This window comes from Solanum stenotomum, chromosome 11 (assembly GCF_019186545.1).
Source record: "Solanum stenotomum isolate F172 chromosome 11, ASM1918654v1, whole genome shotgun sequence".
In the NCBI taxonomy this organism is placed as follows: Eukaryota; Viridiplantae; Streptophyta; class Magnoliopsida; order Solanales; family Solanaceae; genus Solanum; species Solanum stenotomum.
Genome location: NC_064292.1, coordinates 17,552,413 through 17,575,114, shown reverse-complemented (window position 1 = coordinate 17,575,114; position 22,702 = coordinate 17,552,413). Strand labels below are relative to the sequence as shown.

At 31.9% G+C, this 22,702-nt stretch overlaps 2 protein-coding genes and 1 long non-coding RNA gene across 4 annotated transcripts in view; 2 read left to right on the top strand and 1 right to left on the bottom strand.

The window, feature by feature from the left end:
- The window catches only part of LOC125844213 (costars family protein), a 974,123-nt gene that overhangs the window by 523,450 nt on the left and 427,971 nt on the right, over nucleotides 1-22,702 (top strand). The gene's annotated exons all lie outside the window — the stretch shown is intronic.
- LOC125844210 (GDSL esterase/lipase At1g71250) lies at nucleotides 13,822-15,674 on the top strand. The gene is made up of 5 exons (XM_049523480.1): nucleotides 13,822-14,041; nucleotides 14,125-14,252; nucleotides 14,351-14,593; nucleotides 15,088-15,346; nucleotides 15,425-15,674. The coding sequence occupies exons 1-5, from the start codon at nucleotides 13,822-13,824 to the stop codon at nucleotides 15,649-15,651; spliced, it is 1,077 nt and encodes a 358-aa protein (XP_049379437.1). The 3' UTR covers nucleotides 15,652-15,674.
- On the bottom strand, nucleotides 17,372-20,746 carry LOC125844214 (uncharacterized). The gene is made up of 2 exons (XR_007444119.1): nucleotides 20,651-20,746; nucleotides 17,372-17,529 (listed from the first exon to the last, which is right to left on the bottom strand). It is a non-coding gene; the product is annotated as an uncharacterized LOC125844214 (long non-coding RNA).

Below are 22,702 nucleotides of genomic sequence, written 5' to 3'. Positions count from 1 at the left end.
GTATATATATAAAAGAGAACCTTAGACCCGCCTACATGGCGCAACCACAAACTAGAATTCCCTTTTAATTTATTTATTTCGAAAACTAGCCTTCCTCTTTCATGAAAAGTTGTGACTTTTATGAAAAGTTGCGACTTATGAAGAGTTGCGACTTTTATGAAAAGTTGTGACTTTTATGAAAAGTTGTGACATTAATGAAGAGTTGCAACTTTAATGAAAAATGTGACCTTTCCGAAGGGTTGCAACTTTTTCAAATAGTTGTAACCTTTCAGATAAGGCACAATAAATATTTGTTCACACTACTCTTTGTTGTCTATAAATTGAGGGATTTCCTCTCATTTTAAAACAACGAAAATTTTGAACCTCTTCTTCTTCAACTTTTCCAAATAGTTGTAACCTTTCCGATGTCTATAAATAGAGGGATTTCCTCTCATTTTAAAACAACGAAAATTCTGAACCTCTTCTTCTTCACAATTAAATATTTGTGTACTTTGCTCCTGGTTGAGTGGCTCACTGACACCATTGCTTATGTTTTAGATCTTGATATGTATATTTATAGTCATTAATTTATGCTTACGTTATTAAGGGTAAATGATAAGATGTAATAATTTTCATTTTCCTTTACATTATTAATGTTTTTTACTACATAATCTTGTATGTAAGATAATACAGTGTTTTAGTTTTAATGATTGATAGGTTTTAAGTATTATTTTATAAATTTCGTGATATTAAATTCCTGCGCGAAGTGCGGATAATTTTACTAGTGTTTGTTATAATGGCTCATTGGTAAAACCACTTGTGCTGAAATAAGCACAAATAATGTTTGAATTAGGGGTATATATGCTTATATTTTGGTATTACATACTAACCTGAAACATTTAATACAAAAACATCTGTTACACAATTGGTATACAAAGTAGGCACAAAAATTGGTAAAATTACTTGTAGGTACAAACTTGTGGGCACAAACATTGGTAAAAACCACTTAAACATTACATAATAAACCACTGCTAAACATAAAATATTTAGATTTCAATCCATATTAACACATAATTCAAACGTACGAAATATTGATATACTATTGGAGTAATACAACATAATTCTATCATATTATTAGTTATATATAGTGACTATAATGTTGGTATTATGTACCAACAACATGCGTTGAAATTCAAACGCTTGAATTATATACCAAACTCACACATTGTTCTATTACAAATCAAACTCACACCATTAAATTAACACAATATATTCACCAAAAATAATGAACCAAAAAACAGTGATTAAACTCAGAAATGAACTAAACATCCAACAATGGTATTCAAAAATACCAAAAAAAACTAAACACACATAATATTATTCATAATTAAAAGAAACTATTTGAACAAAAACATTCATGATATTATCTTAAGATGCAAAAATTTAATCCTTCTTCCCCTTTCGGATTAACTGACCACCTTTCCCAAAATCTTCATTTTAACTTATAGCACCAGTGTTGATTTTCCTCTTTCCGTAATTCCACAGTAATGCTCCATATCGCAAACAAAGATTTTTAGAATCAAAACTGACATTGATATGTCCATATTTCCTCGACAAACATATTCAACAAAAGAACAGGTATACAAACCACAATCACTAAGAATAATAACATATGTTAGGATTAGAACATTATATGGTACTAAACAATTACAAAAAAAACACAATATACTTGCACAGAATCATCAACTTGTTGAGGGATGTTTTCACGCTTCATGCAAGTCAAAAGATGGTCTTGAACATATTATGGGCGTGCTATCAACAACAACCACAGATTTGTTAAGCCTAGGGCTTTTACGCGGCGTCTTCTCCATCGAATTGTGGTGAGGCTTTTGGTTAATTGGAATGACAAGCGATTAAGTGAAGATGATGTAAGGTTTAAGAGATATGGATGAAGAAAATTGAAGGGTTAACTCAATATACCGTTGAAAAAAAGATTTCTAATATTTCTTGGAACTATAACTCAGTTATTGATAATTGTACTGCCTTTATTGGTACCATAAAAATCTTTATATAAAAGAAATACATCAATATGATCCCAAAAAATGACTACAAAATGTAAAAAAGGAAATAAAAAAAATAATGAAACGTGTGATAAAAGGATTTCTAATATTTCTTGAAACTATAACTCAGTTATTGATAACTGTACCAACTTTATTGGTACCATAAAAATCTTTATATAAAAGGAATACATCAATATGATCCCAATTAATGACTACAAAACGTAAAAAAGAAAAGAAAATAAAAAAATCAAACGTGTGTATGTGGATCTGTTTAAGGAGAGAGAATATATAATAAAATTAAATACCTAATTACACTCCACATAATATGGCACGAACTACCAAGAGTCGGAGAGAGAAAAATCGGGTAAAAAAATTTAAATTAAACACAAAAATTAAATATTTTGTTATGTATGTAATTTAAAAACTTAGTTTGTGATTAAATATAAATATATTGATATTTTGTTAATAGAAGTCTTAAGTAGTATACTTTTGTAATTTTCACTATAAAACATTAGAGACCCAAATAAATTTTTGTTTTACGTCTAAAATCCTAAACTCTAAACTTGCTAGCACAAGTATGTATATATTCATTTTTGTTGTTAAATAATGGCGGATGTCTATATGATTTAGGAAGAATTAGTTAACTAGTCAAAATCCTTAGCATTAATTATTAAAAACATCTACACTTTAAAATAATAATTAGAAATGTCAAAATGTCAATATTTTAACAAATAAAGTGCATCCTAATATAGTTCATTTACTTTCCTTTTATTTCTCAAATCTAGCCCACGTTTGACTTAATTTAACCTCATTATTGTGAAAAAGAAAAAAAGATTTCATTACCCACTTTTTTCTCTCTCAATTTTTTACCCACATTCTCTCCTTTCTCTCTCACGATTTTTACCCATATTCCCTCTCTTCAATTAACTTAAACTTTTCCTTGTTTAAATCAAAATTCTTCCATTTTTCTAAGAAATCTCAGTAGTTATTCAAAAGATTTGAACCTTTGATACAGGTAAATACATCGTCATAAACAAGTAATAGTATAGTTTAATTACTTTTTTCTCATTTATAACATGTACATAATGATACGATTATTAGTTCCAACAATGTATATAGTTGTATATCAACAACTTCTTATTTTTATATCAAAATCTTCTAATTTTTATAAGTTGTATATCAACTTCTAATGTTGTTGGACAACTGTAACAGTTGAAGGGTCAAGTCTTTCAAACAACTACATTAGTTGTTCAACGATCGATCTAGTCATTTTGTGAATATTAAGTTTAAATTAAATCATTTAATAATAACTGAAGATTGATCTAGTCATTTTGTGAATTATTAAGTATAAATTATGTCGTTTAATAATAACAAAAGATCGATCTAGTCATTTTGTGAATTATCAAGTATAAATTATGTCGTTTAATAATAACTGAAGATCGATCTAGTCATTTTGTGAATTATTAAGTATAAATTAAGTCGTTCAATAATAACTGAAGATCAATGTAGTCATTTTGTGAATTATTAAATATAAACTAAGTCGTTTAATAATAACTGAAGATCTATCAAGTCATTTTGTGAATTATTAAGTATAAACTACGTCGTTTGATAATAATTGAAGATCGATCTAGTCATTTTGTAAATTAAGAAGTACAAACTAAGTCGTTTAATAATAACTGAAGATTGATCTAGTCATTTTGTAAATTATTAAGTATAAACTAAGTTGTTTAATAATAAATAAAGATCAATCTAGTTATTTTGTGAATTATTAAGTATAAACTAAGTCGTTTAATAATAACTGAAGATTGATCTAGTCATTTTGTAAATTATTAAGTATAAACTAAGTCGTTTAATAATAAATAAAGATCGATCTAGTTATTTTGTGAATTATTAAGTATAAACTAAGTCGTTTAATAATTACTGAAGATTTATCTAGTCATTTTGTAAATTATTAAGTATAAACTAAGTCATTTAATAATAACCGAAGATCAATCTAGTCATTTTGTGAATTATTAAGTATAAATTATATCGTTTAATAATAACTGAAGATCGATGTAGTTATTTTGTGAATTATTAAGTATAAATTATGTCGTTTAATAATAACTAAAGATCGATCTAGTCATTTTGTGAATTATTAAGTATAAATTAAGTCATTCAATAATAATAGTAGATCGATCTAGTCATTTTGTGAATTATTAAGTATAAACTAAGTCATTTAATAATAACTGAAGATCAATCTAGTCATTTTGTAAATTATTAAGTATAAACTAATTAAGTCGTTTAATAATAACTCAAGATCGATCTAGTCATTTTGTGAGTTATTAAGTATAAACTAAGTTGTTTAATAATAATTGAAGATCGATCTAGCTTTGAATGTTTCCACTTTATCAACTCAGCTTCTGGTACCGGTGTATGGACTGGAGTCCTGGACCGCTTAACCTCTTCATTCTCCGACCTGGAGGAGGTGAGCTGGACTGAATCGATGTCCAAACTATCATCCTAGATTGTGTCTGACATAACCTGCTTTTTGCCCTTACCACTCACCTGAGGAGGTTTACGACGAGTAGTTTTGGGTGGTTCAACTACTGCTGCAATCACAACCCCCTTTGATTTTTTCGGGGTGGTGGAGCCTGTGGCCTAGGCCTCCTCCGAGGTGGAGGAAAATACTCATTGAATGCACATTGAGCTGGAACCTTAGGTATAGCCATACCTGTAAAATCACATAAACGAGAAAAAAATTGATCGCAGAGGGTTAGTGAAACCAGATTCTCAAGAAAAATGCAAACAAACTCGCCAAACAGTTCGGTGATTCACCCAGTCCATTCAGCCAGCAAAAGAGGCCTCGCCGAATGTTATAGACAGTCCCAACAAAAAAATTGGTCAAAAAGGTCGATTCAAGACCATTCGGCGAGTTGCTGAGCTGACTCGACGAGTAAGAGATACCTCACCGAATATTACAAAAAATTTCAGCAAAAATATAGGTCAGAAAGGTGATATCAATGTCATTCGGCGACTCGCCGAATCACTTTGGCGAGCTGAAGAGTCATCACTGATAGTAACAATGACTCCCCTTCATAAACTTGACAGTTAGGCGATGGGGAGGACATTTGGCGACTTGGTGAGCTCGCTAAGATGGCCTAACACATCACTTCCCCAATCTTTTTCTCGAATCACAACCAACAACCTATGACACTCCAATTTAAGCACAATTTGAAACAATTCCAATCTACCCATGATGAATTCACAAACCGGGGTACTCAGACTTCCCCCAATTTCCGCTAATTTAACCAAACAACGATTTTACCCTTAAGAATGACATCACCCAATCCATCATTTGGCAAATTTATGTCATTTGCTCGAATTCGGGTTACTCGGACTTCACCCCTACACTACCCAACATGCAACACCTACAATTTAATTATCTAACATGAGAAACTTAAACAAATTAGCCCAACCAATTGATTTAACATGCTCGATTTCAATTTTAAACTATACGAATCAACAAACATACAATCAAAGTACAAAATTTAATTAAGCAACGATAAGTCCATTACACTACCCATTATTAGCATTTCTAGTATAGCGCAAAAGTAAACAAAATTTGAGAAACCAACCTCCAATGTAGACAATGAGACAGACGCGACAAAAAGGGAAAGTAGAGGGATCACAACGACACTTTAGAAGCAAATCACATGACACTTTCATGAAATTTTAGTCTAAAGTTTGAGGGAAGGAGTAGAGGAGTTGAAAACTTTAAATAAAAAGAGAAGATTTGAATTTAAAAGGTTAGAGATTCTTCAGTGCGTGCCCTATTCGGCAACCTTACTAATATCGCCGAATGGGCCTCAGCCCGCCGAACTTGACAGAATATGCAGCCCTTTAGAAGGTGAAGGGACGATCTCGATCAGGTTCGCTGATCCAGCTCGGTGACTTACTGAATGGGTTGTAAGCTCAACCAAACTTCCAGAACCTTCCTCATTTTTTATCTTCATGGGCGATGCATTTGGGCGATTATAGGGGCAATTCGGTGACTCGCCGAGTGTTCCAGCCTCTCGCCCATTTGCCTTTCTTCCAAAATATGAACTCCAACTTGCGAATCCAACAAATGTTATTCAAATAAAAAAAAATGTGCTAAGATCCACCGAATACCCAACTTGTTGTAGATTGACTTCTAAAAGTTAGATGTGAACTAAGTACCTCAGTTCAAAATGATGAAAATGGACACACCATATAAACACACTATCTCTTGAAAGTAAATACTAGACAATTTCACCACATTATATGAAATCGAAATCAACATAGAGTGTGTTGATTTGAATAGTCTATCCATAATGACGCGGACAATATTAATTTTTCTCAAAGTCTATGACATTTCTATCACGAAGTTCATGGCAACCCACTCTCACTGTCACTTAGGTATGGACATGTCTTTGATGCTCATACTTTTCATGGTGACAGTTCAAACATTGAAAGACATAATCTACAATGTTCCTCGTCAATTGACATCACCAATAATGCTTTATATCATAATATATTTTCTATCTTCATTAATAAATAAAATATTTAAAGTTATCAGTCGCTTTCATAATCGACTTAGTCAAACAATCAACTTTTGACACACAAATATGACCTTTCATTTTCAAAAGGCCCTTAGAATCCAACATTTCTTTGTTATATTCCCCCGTTAACACCTTGTCTTAAATTATATTAAACTTTTCATCTTCGAACTGTCTAACCTTGATGTGATCCACTAGAAGAGAGTGTACCTCAATATGGGAAAAAATCATATCAAACTTCAAAATATAAAGCCTTGCAAATCTATTAGCCTCCGTGAATATATATTCCACTCGCAACATAATCAAGCTACCTATACTAACTGACTTTCATCTCAACGCATTGCTACTACACTTACCTTGTCCAAGTGATATAATATAGTGATGTCATAATCCTTAAGAAACTTTAACCATCTCATGTGCCTCAAATTTTGATCTCTCTACCTAGAAATATATTGAGTACTGCGATAATTTATGAACATCTCATATTGATCTCCAAATAAATAATTCCTCCAAGTTTTCAAAGCAAAAAATTATCATTGTCAACTCTAAATAATGAGTCAAGTAGTTATTCTCCTACACCTTTAACCATCTCAAATTATATTTCATTAGGACCTTTATACATCAAAACATTCCCAAGATCAACTTGTGAAGCATCATAATACTCCATGAACTCCTTATATGTCATTGAAAAGGTCAAAATTGAGTCTAAAGTCATCAAAAGCCTTACGTTTTTGAAAGCTAGCCTCACACTCCTTAGGTCTTTAGAAAGTTAAAATATTTTGAGTAAATTTTGTCATTCGAGATATAATAAAAGAGAAGTCATTAAAATTTCCTCTGACAGATAAACTCACAAAACTCTGATCTTTATATGTGAAGTTGCCTAGACCAATCTCTAACTATCTCAATACTTTACAAATCTATCATATTGTCATCCTTAGTAACCACATGCCCAGAAAAGTCACAAAACTGAGATAAAAATCACGCTTAGAAAACTTTACATAAGGTCACTCCTTAAAAGTTTGGAGTATAATTCCTAAATGCTACTCATGATCCACTCTACTATGAGGGTAGATCAAAATATTAGTAATGTAGAGTATAACAGAGAAATTCCAAATAAATCATGAACATTCTATTCATCAATTCCATAAAACTTGAAGGGGAGTTAGCTATCCCAAAAGTTATAATTGAGAGCTCATAATGTCGTAAGAGGTCCTGAAGACTATCTTAAAGATATCCTTCGTCCTAACCCTGAATCGCTAGAAATCAACTCTCAATTCAATCTTAGAGCTTACCAAAATTCCTAGACAAGTCTTCAATACATGAAATATGATACTTGTCCTTAATAATAACTTTGTTCAATATTCTATAGTCGATGCACATCCTTCTTTTTCACAATTCAGACCAGATATATTCAAAGAAAAATATTTGATCGAATAGAAACACTAAATCAACAAGTCTTATTACTATTCTTTTAATTATGTTGGAACGTTCTAATTAGAAGTGATAGAATGGACAAAAATTCTCATCTCTAAGTCAATACTAAAATCACAATCACGATCAGGTAGAACACCTCCAATAATTGTTTCATCATTGATACTAGTTTTAAAGGAGAAGTATCGATACTCATATCATGATTATAAGTCAGATATGTGAGATATCCCTTCTCAATCATACACCGAGTCATGGAAAATGCTATTATATTCCTCAAAATAGATACCAAGGGTGACCGACCACTTCAGTTTAAGAATACCGAACATATCTAAGGTTATTTTCTTTGCATAACAGTCTAGAATTGTATAAATGGAAAATGTTAATATATATCATTTTCCATTTATACAATTCTAGACTGTTATGCAAATCATGAATAATTAAGTCTATCCACATATTTTATGCTACCAAATCAACAATTTAAGATCGATGTAATTGATCCACCACTATAAACCATCTAAGGGTGTCTAAATACGTACAAACATAGAATGAGAGTCACAAAACATATCCAAATTCGAAACAAGGTATATAAAGGAAAGTAGATCCATAATCAAAATAAAACTACAAAATTGAGAGCACACTCAACTATCCTTGGGACAACTTTGGTTCGTCCAATGGAGTTGTAGAGTGATCCTTTACCACTATACACACGTATCTATGAATGTTCCTACATAGTTTCATACAAGTATCCTTGCCCAAAATCAAATTAAGTTTTCCATTAATTTTAACTAATATTGTTGATCCTCAATTCAACCTCTAAAAGACATATCACAGTTTAAATGTGCCAATATTTACCATTTAATCACCACTTTAAGTGTCCTTGTTGATTGATACTCAACTTGGCTTCATAATCACATGCAATATTATATTTACTCCACATTGTGGCTCCCATCATAAGAAACTTAATCATTGTGATTATTATGTTATCCAACTTGAGCTATTTAAATTCTTTTTAGTATACCTCCACTCCAAAGGTTAGAAAGAAAGTCTTTCATACAAATCTTATAGCAAGTTCTACCATCTTATATTTCACCATAAATGATCACTTCATATATTTTTGTTATTCCTCAAATTTTCATTGTAGCCTGATCATGATTACTATGTTGTTACCTAATCAATTGATCCTCCTAAAATTACACTTGGATTCATAGAATCCATATTATACTCTTCATATATTAAATTATTGCTATATCAGTGATATTTCAATACCATGTGATTATCGTAATAAATATCAACAAAGTTGAAATATTCTTGTCAAAAATACACCTTGAGTAAGTCATTCTTACTATTTCTAACCTTCTCAATTGAATTATTCAAAATCGCAATGCTTATTACTTAGTCATCTTACTAGCCAAATCACAACATCTCACACTATACCGCATAACATCATTAATATTATTGATATACGAATTCGAAAAAGTCTCGTAACTATTACTGAGAGAATGAAATAATGAAGTTTTGATCTTAAAATGAACCACATACGCATGATAAATAATGAAACAATGAAAGTTTTTTAAAGTCTCATAGCCTCTCAAATATAAGTAACTGACGTCTCCAAACGGATCCGTAATACTCTACTAGACTCAATTGTTGTACTCGTGAGACAAATGAACCTAGGGCTCTAATATCAAATTGTCACTACCCAAAAATATAAGTCCTGATGACACCTATGTTCCCAACTCTTAGGTAAGCCAATCCAATAATTTAACCAATTCAACTTAAAACCTAAAAAGGTAAGTAGCGAACAAATATCTCAATTACTAAGTCTAAAAAAATATGAAAAACTGACATACCACCCCAATTTTTAATATCATAAGTAGATGAACTTCTGCATATGATACAAGTCCAAAACAAATGGCAAGCCTAAACCTAAGAAAGACTACATCTGAATACTAAGACAATAGGATAAATTTAGAGATAAATGAAGGTATGGTCTGTAGAATAGACAAGCAGCTCACCACAACTTTAAGGTGATCCAACTCAGACTCAAAAATTCCCATAAGGTGCGCTCGTACTTAGAATCTAATCTGCACCACAAAAGAGTGCATTAAGTGTAGTACGAGTATGAAATCATGTGTACTCAGTATATATCATAGACTGACAATAAAAAGTAGTGATAGTAGTATATAAAGAAATCATCCTTTTATTTACAAGTTTACGTTACACTTATAAGCCAAGTTCCATCAATTGAGAATAATCAAATGTCACAAAATATCCACACACTAATGAAACACATAATCAAATAAAAATGAAGGATGTATGAGATGCAATGTAATGCAACACCATGAAATGATATGCCTCAAATGAAAAGTACTTTCTCTCAACCGTATATACACGATACTTCTCATAAATGCATCGAGAGTTCGTGACTCATGGGGAACTCACGAGGTCCATATACTGACATAGATGATCTCCACGTCTGTGTAAACAATCTCAACACACTATCAGGAAATTAAATAATTCCAGCATGGACGATCTCTACATGCCCAACTTATAGTCATAAATTGATCTCAACATGGATGATCTCTGCATGTCAGACCTTTACTCATACTCAATCTCATGTCAATGCATGTGCATAATATAATTTCAATAAAAGAGAATGATGAAGCATCTCAATAATTTAAATGTCGCTATGATATATAATCATCTCAATTATCGCAAATATACAAGTTCAATGAAGAAACACAATAATATAAAAGAAATCAAGTCACTAATACATCAACTAATGCCCATATGTTTTGGCATTTTCATATAACAATCGATCATACTATAGCAATAAACTCTCTTCAATAACACAGGTACTCGTACTAATGCCCGCCACACCATTGGTATGAGACCCCCATTTTTCCCCTTACTCATTGTCTATTCCATTTTTTATTTTTTATTAGAAAACGTTCCTCAACGAAGTGTAGAAAGTCTTAAAATATGCCGAACACGAATCACGATCCTCAAGATTTTGCATTTTCCTTTTGTAAAGCTTCAAAATGTTTCCAATCTATAAAATATGCATTATTCATAAGTAAATAATCGTAGACACTCATATTGCTTTATTTAGTTCCAACTTAAAAATCGGGTTAAAAAGTCATTTCGAGCCACCAAATTTGAATCTAAAATTTTCTTTCAAATTATGTTCACCCATGACAAAACAAATTTGGATGACAAATTTCAACAAAAACAGATCGTTATTCGATCTCCAAATCAAGATTTTTTTTCTAACAACCCTAGGTCTATATTTTTCTTAATTCAGACTATTTTTTTCATGTTTCAAATAGATTCATAATCACACAATAATATCTGAGAAAAGATGAGAACAATTACATATGCAGAATGCATATGTAGTTATGTAATTGACATATGGCTTATAACGTTCTTTATTATTATTAAAGATGTTGTTGTTTAAGAGGGTTGTTACATTGGTATCCCATATACATGTGAATCACACTACATATATATAAATACATCTATGTAGTGTTATTCACATGTATCTGAGATAAATGACTATCTCACTCTCCTTCCTCCCCATCTCGCTCATGTCTCTCCCTATTTTAGTGTATCTGTAAGAAAAATTACATGTATCTAGGTGTATGTTCCAGAATATATGGTAGAAAACTCTTAATTATTGGTAAAATATGTAATTAATTAAAAATATAGGTAGAATTAATATATATGGTATGAATGTAAGTCTAATAAGATAGTTTTTTCAAAAAATAATTATAGAATTATAGTGGGCTTAAAACCCAAATCATTTACTATTTTTAGAAAAATAAATTTTAGGTTTAGCAAACATAAAAGTCATATTTGTATGCTATTACTATAGTTTGCATAATTGCGTTCCATAGCAAACTTTATGTTTGCTATGACTATTAATAGGTATATTTCGATATACTTATACAAAAGAATAAATTGTATAAGTATATATTTGGAATCTGTATACAAATAAGAATTTTTTTTTTGTATAATCTGTGTTTGTATAAAAAGAGAAAGAGAGAAATGCAAAATAGAACTGGGCAGGGGAAGATTTATATTGTATAATTATAAGTGTATAGGACAAAAAGATATGTATTTGTATATACAGTTTTCTTTTATACAAACAGAATTTATACATTTGTGTTTGTACAAAGTGAGAGAGGCGAGAGAGAGAGTGATGAGCGAGATCAGGAGAGTGGCGAGCGAGATATCTGGGGAGAGAGACGAACGAAAAGATATATATATATATATACAGTTTTTTCTCGCTTTATACAAATACTAACATAATTTATACATTTATATTTGTATAAAGTGAGAGAGGCGAGAGAGAGACTGGCGAGCGAGAAAGCTGAGGAGAGAGACGAATGGCAAAGTATTTGCTACGAATTAGAATTAAATGAAACTGTGATTATAATATTTAATTCTAATTAATAGTTTGTTATTTTATACAATTTCTATTTTTAAAATTAGCTACAGAAGGACAAACCAATTGAAAGACATAAAGCCCATATGATTTATTTGAGAAGAAACCTAAATTTCTATTTCTCCTTTGAGTTGTAGGTGTCATGGAAGGAGAACCAAGCTCCCAATTTTCTTTTTCCATTTTTTTCTCAAACCAATTCTGATAAAATAAAAAGACTCTGTTTTATTTTTATTTTACAGATCTGTAACGATTTAGTTTACATATCTGTTTTGATAAAACGAAAAAAAAAAACTTTTTTATTTTTTATTTTTAAATCTAAAATGCTTTTAGATTTAATTGATAATTTCTTTTTATTTTGTTTTCAGACCTGGAACGTTCAAGATATGTTTATTTTTTTTTAAATCTAAAATGTTTTCCAAATTACTTCAACTTTTTATTTATTCATTTTTAGATCTCTAAAATGTTTTCCAGATCGTTTTCAACCACAAAAATAAATATATTTCTAAAAATGAATTTTAGATTTAAAAAAAATTTAATTACGAATTCAAAATATTTCTTAATCAGTGTCATAAAACTAATTTCTAATACCTAATTGCATCACATATCAAAAAATACATAGTTCAATATTTTCATCGATAACTAGAAAATCAACCTATGACTCTTGATACCAATGTAAGATTACATATCTCATTAATCTAAATCTTATTAGGTAATATACATAATTCATAAAAGCGAACATACTTGTTCTTCATGTAGCAAAAGTGGAAGAGTAGGATGAACCACATTTGGAATTTGTCACAATATGTTATAGTAACCCCATATGCCACAGCCTAAACCCTAATTGATTGAGGAGATAATAAAGTGACAGATTATTATATTCTCTATAAATGTTATATTTTCTTATTTAACAATTATAAAGAAATTATTTTAACTGCCCTAAACTTAAAGCATCCATAATGGGTGGGATCAAATTTCCTACGGACTGAAAGTAAAAAAAAATATAGAATTTATTAAAGGACATGCAGAATTCATTCAGACATTGAACAAAAAGCATCATCACATGTACCTTGCAGATATATATCCATAATTTAATGACGTGAACAAACAAACAAAGTCTAAATGAACTAGACGTGATAAAATCAAAAGAAGATATTAAAAATAGGAAAAGTTTGATAACTAAAGTTAGATTTTCTGCTAAACGGTTTCACAAAAATGTAGTGTTGTAACATGACAAGTTATATGGTCATCCCTCTTTCATCTTGTATATTTAATCCAAAGTAGATGACACTAATAAGGAAAAATGAATTCCGTCATGAAATCCACATTCATAAACATTAAAATTGAAAAGATGATCATATGTTTGTTTGTTCTTCTTCCTCTTATGTACTTTTCATCGGTACACGGTGCACCTACAGCTCTATGGATATTTGGAGACTCACTGGTCGATAATGGAAATAACAATTTCCTTAATACTATTGCTAAAGCAAACTACTTTCCTTATGGGATTGATTTCAGCAGAGGCCCTACCGGCAGATTTTCCAATGGAAAAACTTTTGTCGATATTCTTGGTAATTTTTCTTTGAAATATTTGCACTCATACTTAAAAAAATCTATATAGTTATATCTATGTAATGTAATGGTAAAATTGCAGGAGAATTATTAGGAGTGGCTTCTCCTCCACCATTTGCAAATCCAAGCACAAGAGGGGAAAGAATCCTCGGGGGAGTAAACTATGCATCTGCTGCTGGTGGCATCCTAGATGAAACTGGCAAACACTATGTAATACTATTATTTATATGTAGATGCGCTTCTGTCGTTCCTCTTCACTTGTGAAATATCAATAGAAATGATAAATATGTTCATATATTTATATACAGATGGAAAGGTTCACGTTGAGCCAACAAGTGATAAATTTTGAGAGCACATTAAGTCAATTAAGGACGATGATGAGTCCTGGTGATTTAAACACATATCTCTCAAAATCAATAGCAGTGATGGTGTTTGGAAGCAATGACTACATAAACAACTATCTCTTGCCTTCCCTTTATACGTCCAGTATCAACTATAATCCGCAACAGTTTTCCAACCTCCTTCTCAATCATTATGCTAGACAACTTGTGGTAAGCTGTGATTAATATGATACCTAAATTGTTAAGTTAACTTTGTTGGGTTCAAAAGTGATTAGGACGTCATGCGGAAGCTTATAATTGCAAATCATATGGTGATAAATTGGATGACAAAAACTTATACTAAAAATCAAAATATTATTATATGGTTTGACCTACATAATTAAAAACTAATATTAAGCATAAAAACAACAAAGAGAAGAATCTCCCAATAAACATAAGTCTCTTAACGGCTATATTGTGAATGTTCTTGTGTTTTTGATATCAAAAGAGGGGTATTCAATATATATGATTCCAAACATTTCCTCTAAGGAAGGAATAACCAAAATATGAAAGAAATTATATTTTTCTTTCAGGAAAAGTAAAAACATTTATGATATTGTTTTGTGTTTTCTTTCCGAAAAAATAAACTTCAACTAATATAAGAAAATCAGAGCATAACCTTAACAAATGTGTTTCCAAAAAATACTTGTGACTTGTCTATGCAGGCGTTGTATAGTGTAGGACTGAGGAAGTTCTTGGTAGCTGGAGTAGGACCACTTGGATGCATTCCCAATCAGTTAGCCACAGGACAAGCACCTCCAGGAAGATGTGTTGATTATGTAAATCAGATACTTGGTAGTTTCAATGAGGGTCTCAGATCACTCGTCAGCATAATGAACAACGGCACTCACCCTGGAGCAGTTTTTGTTTATGGCAACACATATGCTGCTATTGGTGATATCTTAAACAACCCTGCTAGATATGGTAATATAAACACTCCTTTTACATGATCAAAAATGAAATTATCATTATATTTTAACATTTATACTATGTATATGACAGGATTTAACGTATGGGACAGAGCATGTTGTGGAGTGGGGAGAAACCAGGGACAAATAACATGTCTACCCTATCAATTTCCATGTCTAGACAGGAGTAAGTATATATTCTGGGATGCATTTCATCCGACACAAGCCGTGGATGCAATCTTGGCACAAAGGGCATACTATGGACCCCCTTCTGATTGCTACCCCATCAACGTTCAACAAATGGCTGCTATCAACTATTGATTATAAACTAAAATATAAACATTATGTTCTTATAATTCTCTTTGTATGTGTGTTTAACTTTATCTCTAATAATGTAAACTACTAGTTTGCCTAAATCATGTTCAAGATTGAATAAATCACTATGAGTCGATAATTTATTTGAATTATTTGAGCATTTTTAGTTTAAAATAGTATTTTATTTTAAGAATGAGATGATTTTAGCCAACTTTATTTGGAAAAATTAATATTTTAGAAGGCTAAGTAAATATTGAGTAATTATTCAAGTTGATTAGAAAAATAAGTTTGAAAAAAATTAGAGTTATACTTCAAGTTGAATAAAATTGTGTCATGATCCAAATTACAAACTTACTATATTCTTAATTAGATAGGAGAATCCTTACCGTCTAACCAAGTATATCCAAAAAATCAACATATAATCTTTTAAAATATTAAGCAGATACATTTTCATACCAAATTAATGTGACAAAATACATCTTAATGTACTACCTTTCAAAAAGAATCCATCTCTCACGATCTAGACTAGGCATGTACATGATCTTCTAAATAGAGTAAGACAAGAAAATACATAACTTTTGATGAAAAGTCAAGTGCAGAAGTTGATGATGAATACGCGCGTTCCACATATGAGACCTCAAGTCAACCTACAACACATCTATATCCTAGAAAAGATATAGCAATAGTAGTAAAAGTATACCACACTTTCTAGTATTCATCATTGGTCGACTAGGGTTAGATCATGCAACATAAAATAGAAATTACAAGAACAACATGAATTATTTGATACCATTACTAACACCCTTATTCACCTTCAATACTCCAATGTCAGGGAAAAAAACTTTAATCTATCCACATTAACTAATCAACCCACCAAATTTGCTAAGCTTTCTAATTTTGCAATCCACCATCCCCTAGACTATGGTCTTAGTGATACAATTTCCGCATTAACCCATCGAGTATATTCAATAAATAGAAATATTAAGATAATCTAACAAACAAATATAACTAATATAATATCACCATGTACACAATTACCATTCTACAATTATTATGATAATTTATAGCATTCCCATAACAGCCAACAAATTTATACAAGTCCCAAATAAATATCACAGCATAATCTCTTACAAAATCTACTACATTCGCCACACAAAATCGATTTAGAATACATCATAAATCAACAGAAGAGATTATACCAGCCTCTACAACTGCAACAACCTCTCACAACATAAATGATAATGCATATAAATACTGACAAACATATCACCATTATACCACATCCACGCAAGAATCACATTTATTTTGCCTGTACACACACGCTAAAGAGTTTTATGTTTGACCAATATCATGACATGCAGGGGGCCAGCTTCTTCCATTTACCGTAGTAGTGTAGTACGCGATCTTTTAAATATATGTTATTGCTCATTGGAACCTCACCTCGGACTTGAGTCACTCGTCAACATGATAGTTATCATTACCACTATGTATGAACCTCGTGGTCATTTGCATATTTTATGTGCTTTTACTATTTTTTCCCCTTCTCATAGCTTTCTTATAGCTTTTGTGTTGTTCTAGGCTGGGTGGCACACTTTCTAATGTGGTTAGGAGCAATGGCGGAGGCAGGAATTCTATTAAGGGGGTTCAAAAAAAAAATTATGCACGCTAATATTATCCATAAATAAACGGGTCGGGTCATATATAAACGGATTGATTAGCAAACGGGTTGACAAAAAAAATCCTTAGTTCAAATAATTTCTTACAATTACAACTCATCTTAAGAAACAAATTTAAAGTACATATCTATAAAATGATAATAAAGTAGCACAACTCATTCAAAAAGTACTACAAGTTCTTCAATTCCTTTAGAATTCTCTTTAGCTCCTGAAAGTGCAAATGGAGAGCAAGCACAAATTTAACATTAGAAAGATTAACAAAAAACACAAATCAAAGCGAAAATACTATTTCTTCACAAAAAATCTTTTTGGCATAAAATGACTTCATTACATTACAAAACTACACAACCTTGAAGGTAGGTTAAGAAATCAAACATGTGGATAAACCTATCAAAACATATTTTTACATTTGAAAATACAACTACATACATTTTTACAATTGTATTCTACAAGGTTTCATATCTTGAAATGTCTTAATAATAACATCATTAGAAATACATCTCTTTCTAAATAAGGCACCAAANCGGTGCAACACCTTTTTGTTCTCTACATTCACGGGCCTTGTGTTGCATTTGCTGAGGTGCTTGAGGCTTTTCTCCACGTTGACAGACCTTGTTCGCATTTACAGATGTGTGGATGTTGTGCTTTCCCATTCGCGGGATGAACTCCACATTCGTGGAGTATGCTGACTCTGCTCTCCGCATTTTTGGGTCGGATGTCGTGTTTGCGAAGGGTCAGTTGACTTGACCGTTGCATTCACGGACAAGCTCCGTATTCGATGAGAGAAAATGTCTCTCATTTATCTCATATTAGCCTATTTTCAGCATGCATTTCTTAAAAGAACTAAGTCTCTAATGCGATTTGGAGAGCTAATTATATTGTGTTTTGTCGGGGGATTGCATGGGCACGTCTTGGGTCGATAATTCCTCCGTTAAACTTAAAAGTTTTAGTCAACTCCTCTCTTAATTTCTATTTTTGATCATCCTTGAGATTTTAAAATGGTAGAATTGTTTGAGGTTCTTCGGGTGCTCGGATTGTGCCCATTTTCGTGGCACAAGTTCCTTAAACTTGTTGAGACCTTGTAGCTGATTCATTTTTGTGATTCCCGCACGAGTCCCGCATCATATTTTGACCCAATTTTTTTTCACGATCCAAAGTACATCCTAGGTGTGAATGACGTATAAGACTTCGAGAGCCCCTACACAAGTCATTTAGCATACATCAAACAAGATAATAGAACAAAGAGTTTTAAAGTAGCACACTACTAAAAAACTGCTTAAAAACGACGGACAAAAAAGCGACGGACAGCGTCGCTCAAAAAGCGACGCCTTTTGCCACACTGTCCGTCGCTTTTTAATAAAAATAATTATTTTTAAAATTATTTTACAAAAAGCAATGGACTGGATCTCTTAGTCCGTCGCTTTTTTTCGCGGATTTTTGCGCTAAATATATATATAATTAATAATTATTTATTTAATATATATAAAGACGTCGTCCGTCGCTTTTTATTAAAAATAATTATATATAAATAAAAAAATGACCACGTTGTCAGTCGTTTTTTATTTATTTTATTTTATTAATTAGTTTTTAAAAAAGCGAGGGACGGCATCTCTTAGTCCGTCACTTTTTGGTCAAAATATCTAGTCAACTATTTTAAAAAGCGACGGACAGTGTCTCTTAGTCCGTCGCTTTTTGGTCAAAATGTTAGTCAACTATATTTAAAAAAAGCAACGGACTTAGAGACGTNACTTTTTAGAGACCCCAACAAGAGTTAGTTGAAGTTGATGAGCAAAGCAATGGATTGAATGAGCTGATTTACTTTCTCGTCTAATCAACATTTTAAGGCCATTGATCTCACCTTGCATGTTACTTGCCCCATCGTAACATTGTCCACGCACACTTGATGGACTCAAAGAATTTGAGCAAGTAAATTAAAAATTGCCTCCTTTAAAGATGAAGCACTAGTATCTTCAACATGAACAATGTCAATAAGTTGCTCCATTACAAATCCCATTCTATCAATATAACGAAGTACAATAGCCATTTGCTCCTTGTGTGACACATCAAAGGATTCATCAACTAGTAAAACAAAGTAGTCACCATTTAATTCCTCAAGAATAGCTTTAACGGTCTCTATCTTACATGCACTCACAATATCTTTTTGAATCATTGGAGAAGTCATTTGATCATTTACAGGAGCATGTTTCAAAACATAATCACGAATTTTATCACATTTTTTTGCATACCATGAGAGAATTTCAAGAAAGTTACCCCTACTAAGTGATGATTTAGATTCATCATGACCTCGAAATGCAAATCCCCGACTTATGAGAAGTCTTACTACATCAACCGACGCACTTAAGAGCATATAATATCCATGCTTGAGTTGATTAGATTGCCTCTCAAATGCAAATTGAATAGACCGCCGTTGTTGTAGTAAATCTTGACATTTCTTTTTTGACTGATTATGTATGCTATTCGGTAGACCAATATGTTTGTCAAGACCACCCTTTTTGTTCCAACTCTTAAATCCTATAGTTGAAAACGTCTCTCCTCCTCCTTGATTAGTGTTATGATCTTTAAAAAGATAACAATACAAACAATAGACTGCATCTTTACTAACACTATACTCCAACCAATCATGATATATATCATCAAACCATTCATGATTAAAACGACGCATTGATCCAAAAATATATGTTTGAGGATACTCTTGCACCGCCAAACGAGGTTGACAAGGACCATTCAAAAGGTATGCTCTTCTAATAACATCACAGTGGTTTGGATGATAGTTCAATATTGATGTTCTTTCACCAGGATCAAACTTTAAAGAACTCAAATCAAATTCTTGAGAAGAATCTAACAACACTTCTAAATGATTAGTATTTTCTTTTTGATTAGATTGACTATGACTTTGAGAGGCTAAAGTTGCTTTCGGTACTTGTGTAAAATACTTCTTCACTGAATATTGAGACTGAATCGTAAAATCAAAATTTAGTCAGAACTTACAAAAATTAAATATGCAATAAGGACCAAAACAAAATTATAGACAATGAACAAAAGTTTGAATCTCATAAATAAAAGTTAATATCCACTAAACAAATGTTGAATGTCCATAATAAACATATAAAATCAACAAATAAGCCCAAACAAATAAAATCATAACTTTCATAATCAGTGAATATAATTGAAATTTTCATATGAAAAATAAAAAATTGTTAAGAGAAGTGAATATCCGAGTTCAATCAGCTAAATAAAATAGCACATCAACAAATACCAAAATCAAAGCATAAAATTCTGAAAAAAAAAAAACAAAAAAGTAAACTTACAGAGGTTGCCATCACAAATGGAGCCTGAAGGAGAGAATTAAATTAATCCACGGAGGACCACCACTCCTCCACCAGCGGCAGCAAGCAGCAACAACAGGGAGGCAGCAAGCAGCAGCAGCAACAGGCGGCAGCAAGCAGTAGGCTTGGAAATAGGGTTAGAAATAGAAAGAGGATAGTCATATACGGACTAAATTTCCATTTTAAAGTTGGGCCAAGTGATTGTGTACTTTGTTTCTTTTTTATTGAATAATAATAGAGCTCCAAGCTCAAATTTGATTAAAAAAATAAAAAGAAATTTTAAATATAAATTTTTTAATTAGTTATGACTTTAAAAACGGGGTCTATCTATATTTAATAAAAAAAACACTCAAAAGTTAAAACTGAAGCTAGCAAAATCACTAAAAATTACAACAAAAAAAGATGTTGTTGCCTCGAATCGATCCCGCGACCCAAAGCTCACTTAAGCGAAATCTTGAACCCCCTCAACCATTGGGCTACTCCTTTGATATATATTCAAGGGGTTCAATTTTAAATATATACATGTACATAAAAAAATCGATCTTATATATATAGTGTAGTTTTTTCACCCAGGGGGGTGACCCCCTTGGAATGATTGTACATCCGCCCCTGGTTAGGAGAGTTTGGTGCGAGTTTTACTCTTTTGGAGGTTTTAAAGTAAAAAAAATTAACTTTATTCAATATTCATAGAATCTATTGTCAGATGAGATTTCTATCAATTCTATTAGCTGCAGATGGTTTTTTTGGTCTAGAAGGATTGTTTCTTTGGTTCCCAAGGCCTTCCGCATGACTTTGAGCCATTAGACGAGATAATTGAGAAAGATTGGCTAAGTTTTTACTTCTATCAACATTCTTGGTAAACATACTCGGATGTGAACTCTTCAGCACGGTTAGCTTCAGAATATTGAGTGTGGTCGTCTAGGCTGACCTTTGGTTAATATTCCGAGGTGATTGGGGTGATTTTGTACCACTTGTCATTTTGCTGTGTGTTGCCTTGTAAGTGTTGACTTGGGTCAACATTCTTACAAGACTACCTCTGTTGGTGGTTTCATCAATTTCATCCAGTCCAAATTATTATTTTTGGTGGGGTAGCATAGTTTATTTTTTGTTAACGGGGTTCCTAACAAATTTTGCACCCCCGTCGGGGCACTTTCTTAACTTGGAATTATGTTGATACAACACTGCCGGTGCAACACCTTTTTGTTCTCTACATTCACGGGCCTTGTGTTGCATTTGCTGAGGTGCTTGAGGCTTTTCTCCACGTTCATAGACCTTGTTCGCATTTACAGACGTCTGGATGTTGTGCTTTCGCATTCGCGGGATGAACTCCACATTCGTGGAGTATGTTGACTCTGCTCTCCGCATTTTTGGGTAGGATGTCGTGTTTGCGAAAGGTCAGTTGACTTGACCGTTGCATTCACGGACAAGCTCCGCATTTGGTGAGAGAAAATGTCTCTCATTTATCTTATATTAGCCTATTTTCAGCATGCATTTCTTAAAAGAACTAAGGGTGTGTTTGGTATGAATGAAAACATTTTTCGAAAAATGTTTTCCAATTTTCTCATGTTTGGTTGGGCTAAATATTTTGGAAAATGTTTTCCAAATCAACTCATTTTTCTCAAATTTAAGGAAAATGACTTCCCTTCTAAACTTAAGGAAAACATTTTCCAAAATTCTCTTCCAACTTCAAATTACAATTACTTTTTTGTTGAAAAAATCAATTTATTTTGTCCCTACCCTCAAACCACCGCCCCCCCCAAAAAAAAAATTAATAATTTTAAAGCTTGTTTTTAAATTCAATTTTTTTACCCCACCCTCACCCCTACCCCCACTCCCTCCCAAAAAAATATTAAAAATTATTTTTAAAAGATATTTTTAATTTCAATTTTTAATTTTTTTTACCCCCCACCCACTACCCTCGCCGCCCCCCATCAACCCCCCTATCATCCCCCAACCCCCTTCAAAAAGAAAACAATTTAAGTTTGTTTTTAAAAAATATTTTCAACTTCAAATTTTTATTTTTTCATCCCGATC

Excerpts from the sequence above, each read along its gene's own strand:
- LOC125844210 (XM_049523480.1), top strand. The coding sequence starts at position 13,822 with ATGATCATATGTTTGTTTGTTCTTCTTCCTCTTATGTACTTTTCATCG. Across the intron at positions 14,042-14,124 it reads AACTTTTGTCGATATTCTTG|GAGAATTATTAGGAGTGGCT; the intron begins GTAATTTTTCTT and ends GTAAAATTGCAG. Across the intron at positions 15,347-15,424 it reads AAACAACCCTGCTAGATATG|GATTTAACGTATGGGACAGA; the intron begins GTAATATAAACA and ends TGTATATGACAG.